Source organism: Aplysia californica, unplaced genomic scaffold (genome assembly GCF_000002075.1).
Source record: "Aplysia californica isolate F4 #8 unplaced genomic scaffold, AplCal3.0 scaffold01240, whole genome shotgun sequence".
NCBI classification, from domain to species: Eukaryota; Metazoa; Mollusca; class Gastropoda; order Aplysiida; family Aplysiidae; genus Aplysia; species Aplysia californica.
The window spans coordinates 27639-31726 of NW_004798510.1; the positions used below are offsets into that span (position 1 = coordinate 27639).

At 46.5% G+C, this 4088-nt stretch overlaps 1 protein-coding gene across 2 annotated transcripts in view; it reads right to left on the bottom strand.

Moving 5' to 3' along the window:
* Window positions 1-1912: 1912 nt before the first annotated feature.
* LOC101849104 (protocadherin-1) overlaps window positions 1913-4088 on the bottom strand; it is a 78165-nt gene continuing 75989 nt past the window's right edge. For both annotated transcript variants that reach the window (XM_013090361.2, XM_035973448.1), the window contains exon 5: window positions 1913-4012. In XM_013090361.2, the coding sequence (XP_012945815.1) occupies window positions 3309-4012 (704 nt within the window). In that variant the 3' untranslated portion in view covers window positions 1913-3308. The remainder of the gene's footprint in view (window positions 4013-4088) is intronic.

The following is a 4088-nucleotide window of genomic DNA, read 5'->3' on the forward strand; positions in this document are numbered from 1 at the left end:
GGGGGGGGGAGGAGAGAATACCGATATTTTAAAATATTGATCTAATTATAATTATTTTAGAGACTTAAGTCGAGAAACGTGGTCATGAAATAATTTCAGTGTTCACACAACCATAAAGGAAGATTGCGGATGTCCACGAATTCGCTGTGCACAGGAAAGCAAAAACCAGCCAGTTCTTTGGCTGTATCATATTGAGTGAGGAACATCCCCTGTCGAAACAGTCTCCAGAATTATCTTGACAGGGGCTCAAAAACATTTTTTTTAAAGAAAAAAAAAAAAGAAAGAAAAAAAGAAAGAAAGAAAGGAGAAAAAAAAAGAAATCAAGCAAGGACACAAATTTTGATCATTTAGGAGGCGGGTTGCTTTAACTTCGTCTTTTAGGCCCAGCCCAGGCAATGCAGGATAATAATATTATGATAACCATGGTTACTCATACCTCGCCGATCATAATACATTGCCATGTACGACTTACTTGATTGGAAATACCCGATCTTAACTAAAGAAATTAAATATGTGGATCATGGATAATAAGAATGAACTCTCGAATTTCCTTTATCACACTGGCACAAAAGTTCTTTTAAATTAATGTTGGTCCCTCATCATAGGAGTTATTAAAGGCAGGCGGCAGTGGTATCATAAGAGTAATAATTTATGACATTGTACATTGTCTCATGCACTCTTCAGACGCAGGCATGCACGTCATACGGTACGGGTTTTTATTTTACGGTTCTTTCGTGACAGTAAGGTCTGGTATAGAGGTAGGACGTATGAATACCGTCTCTTCCCGAAGGAATTAGGCGAAAGCGCTAGAAAACTCAACTAAAATTTACAAAGAATGCGATGTTAGGGGGTGTGAACTCGAGACAACAGCGCCACAGTCCAGCATGACATTAACAGAGCAAGAGATGTCGTGCCCTTAATAAAAGTTCAACTTTGATGCATGGAAATACCTTCAACTTTTTTGCATTAAAGCATCAAATCAAACGACTGAACCGTGAGGAATGGAAGGGTGTGAGGTGGAGGAGGAGGAGAAACATAGTTAGCCTACCATAATTGAGTCTCTGTTATATTGAGAGAGAGAGAGAGAGAGAGAGAGAGAGAGAGAGAGAGAGAGAGAGAGGGTAAGAGAGAAAGAGAGAGAGAGAGAGAGAGAGAGAAAGAGAGAGAGAGAGAGAGAGAGAGAGAGAGAGAGAGAGAGAGAGAGAGAGAGGCGGAGGGAAATAAGATTAAATGGAAGCTAGTAATTATTGCGATGGTTTAGTCAATTTACCGTCAACCACCAATTTCGAAGGATGTGAACCAGAATCTTTGGAAAGCCTACATATAAGATGGACAAAAGGTAGACATAGCATACCAAAAAAGTCAAACGTGTATACCTGACTACAGGCATAGTAATATACTATTTTACAATCAAAGTGTTCGTACTTGACTGTTCGTAGCGATGTTGTTTAATCCACAGACCCGCTAGGTTTAAAAGGAAAGTTTAAGTCGCTGGAACAAAAATTAATAAAACAAAAATTAATTATGATAACAGAGCTAAACCGCAAACGAGGCTTGCTGTGTCAATGCTTTGCCTACCTCTTTACAAAAATATAAGTACTTGATCAACTTAGTAGTCTTTGATCCAGTACAGGACTGTAAAATAGAACAGTGCACGCCGCGACTGCAATGGTGCATCGTTGTATTGTAAACACAATGATTAGGTCAACACAAGAAACGGGGCGGGAGCATTTAGCGTGGTAGCTAGCTGGGAAGAGTTGGAGGGGAAAGTGTGTGTGTGTGTGTGTGTGTGTGTGTGTGTGTGTGTGTGTGTGTGTGTGCGTGCGCGTGTGTGTGTATTCGTGTGTGGGGGTGTGGGGGTGTATGTGTGTGTGGGGGTGTGTGTGTGTGTGTGTGTGTGTGTGTGTGTGTATTCGTGTGTGTGTGTGTATTCGTGTGTGCGTATGTGTGTTGGGAGGGGGAGGGGGGTTATAGGGTGCATGGAGGTGGGATGTGCTATGAGTGCCACGTGAACTGGGTATGAGGTATCCGCTGCTCTCACATTCTCTTGTTGGAAGCACAAGCTGGGAAACCTTGGTGCACTCTGTGAGAGGACTGGGACATTGTCTGAACTGTGAATGGACGTATTATTATTATTATTATTATTATTATTAATTTGATCAAACAGTGCAGCTTGCAGAAGTCAGCACGCACCATGGGATCTCTCGGTAGACTCAGCTTTGAGTCTTTATGACAAGCAAGGGCTCCGTGTATGAACCGAGTCACTGGTTTATGTAACTACAACGAACATTTTCTGCAATTGTGAAGAGTTCGCTATAACACAACAAGGCCTTACTCAATGTTAGAAACCGTCAACCTATAGTACTGTTCAGTTTGTTCCACCCTGTTGGTTCAGGTTACATATTCCAACACGTGTCACTGAGGATGTAGAGCAGTCAGAGCTTGATTGTCAATCCTTTTGTCACCAGTGCCCAATTTGCAACTTTGAAAAGGCTAAAATGTTCGTACCGCCAACCCATATACAAAATTATACGCTGGGACAATCCACTTGCTGAATTTCCAAGTGGTGCATTGAATAATAATTACTATCTGTCAATACCCGGGACGGTGTCTACCGCCCACAAAAATGACCAAATCGTCCACTAACGGGCGGCGGCATCGCCCAGGTTGGCAAGCAGTGGTGCAGAGGAAGAACGAAGAGGGGAGAAGAAGGCTGCTGGAGTCCGAGGTTTGTCATCTCCGGCGCGTATCGATACGACTAATCAGATTCCCGGCCAGTTAAGGCCAGACCATGACGTCATAAGTATACGTCATAATATTATGTTTCCTTATCAACGTCTGTGGTTGCAACTTAACGACGAGGAAGAACGAGAGCGAACCATAACGGACTGCTGTTTGAAGCTGTTCTTTAAAAAAATAGATTCCCCCGGGATGGAAAGTCACGTACATCACCACGTTTATTTCTGAAAGTCACGTTCCAACAGAAGAACGTTGCAATTATATCGGGAATAGAAGACAACGGCGGTTTTATGTTTGACAGTTCTGAGGAATCATAAAGATCGGCAAAGTCCTTGGAGGGTTCGAAGTAGACTGATAATCACGTCGTTCACTGTGGAGCGTAAGTCCTGTCTCAAAGAGATACAACAGAACAAACAGTGCTCCCGGAACCAAAGATAGCAGCATTCGGACAACAGATGCGTCTAGACGACGACCGTGAACCATAACATTGTTGCTGTTGTTATTGCTGTCGGGATTTTGCTTCTTTTTAAAAAAATGTTCAGTCAAAGAGACGCTTCACAGGTCAAAGGTCAGACCATAACGTCAGGGTTGTACGACTCATCCCTCAGGTCGTCCGGGTTGATGGTGTAGCTCCCAGACGTGGTGGTGTTGTCGTCGTCATCCCTGGACATGCTCGAGGACCGCCAGCTGGTGTCCAGCCCTTTGGCTCTCCGCCACGCCGGGTGATGCGCCGAGTTCCCGCCGTGCGGCGACGCGGGCCCGCCGCTGGATGTGGCGGAGTAGGGCGAGGAAAATGTCTGCAGGAGCTGTTGGTGCTGCTCGGCCTTCTTCACGCGGTACGGACCCTCGCAGTCGTTGTGGGAGAGGGTGAGTCGCGCGCTCGAGTGCTTGATGGGCACGGGCTGAGTGTTGTAGTGCTGGGGCGACGGGGACGGGGAGTGCGGGGCGGGGGAGGAACGCGCGGACGAGGACGACCCGATGGTGCCAGAGCCCGAGGGGTGATAGCCTAGACCCCTGGCGGCGGGGAGACGGTCGAAGGAGCGGCGGATGTAGCAGTGCTGAGGCGTGGTCTGAGGGGATCGGTCCTGCTCTGACAGCATGGGCGTGGGCGAGCCGGGGATCTCCTCGGGCTCTTCCTCCAGGTGCTGGTTCTGGATCTGGTAGTGGTTGCTCTGGTGGGGGTGGAAGTGGCCCCCGGAGACGTCGTTGTTGCCTGATGAGCTCACGCCGCTGCTGCTGAGAGAGCCGCCGACGGTCTTGAACCTGCGCACATCTGGGGGGAAAAGAAGGGATGGAGACGGGTTATTACCTTCCACAGAGAATGTTGTAATTATTATTATTATTATTAT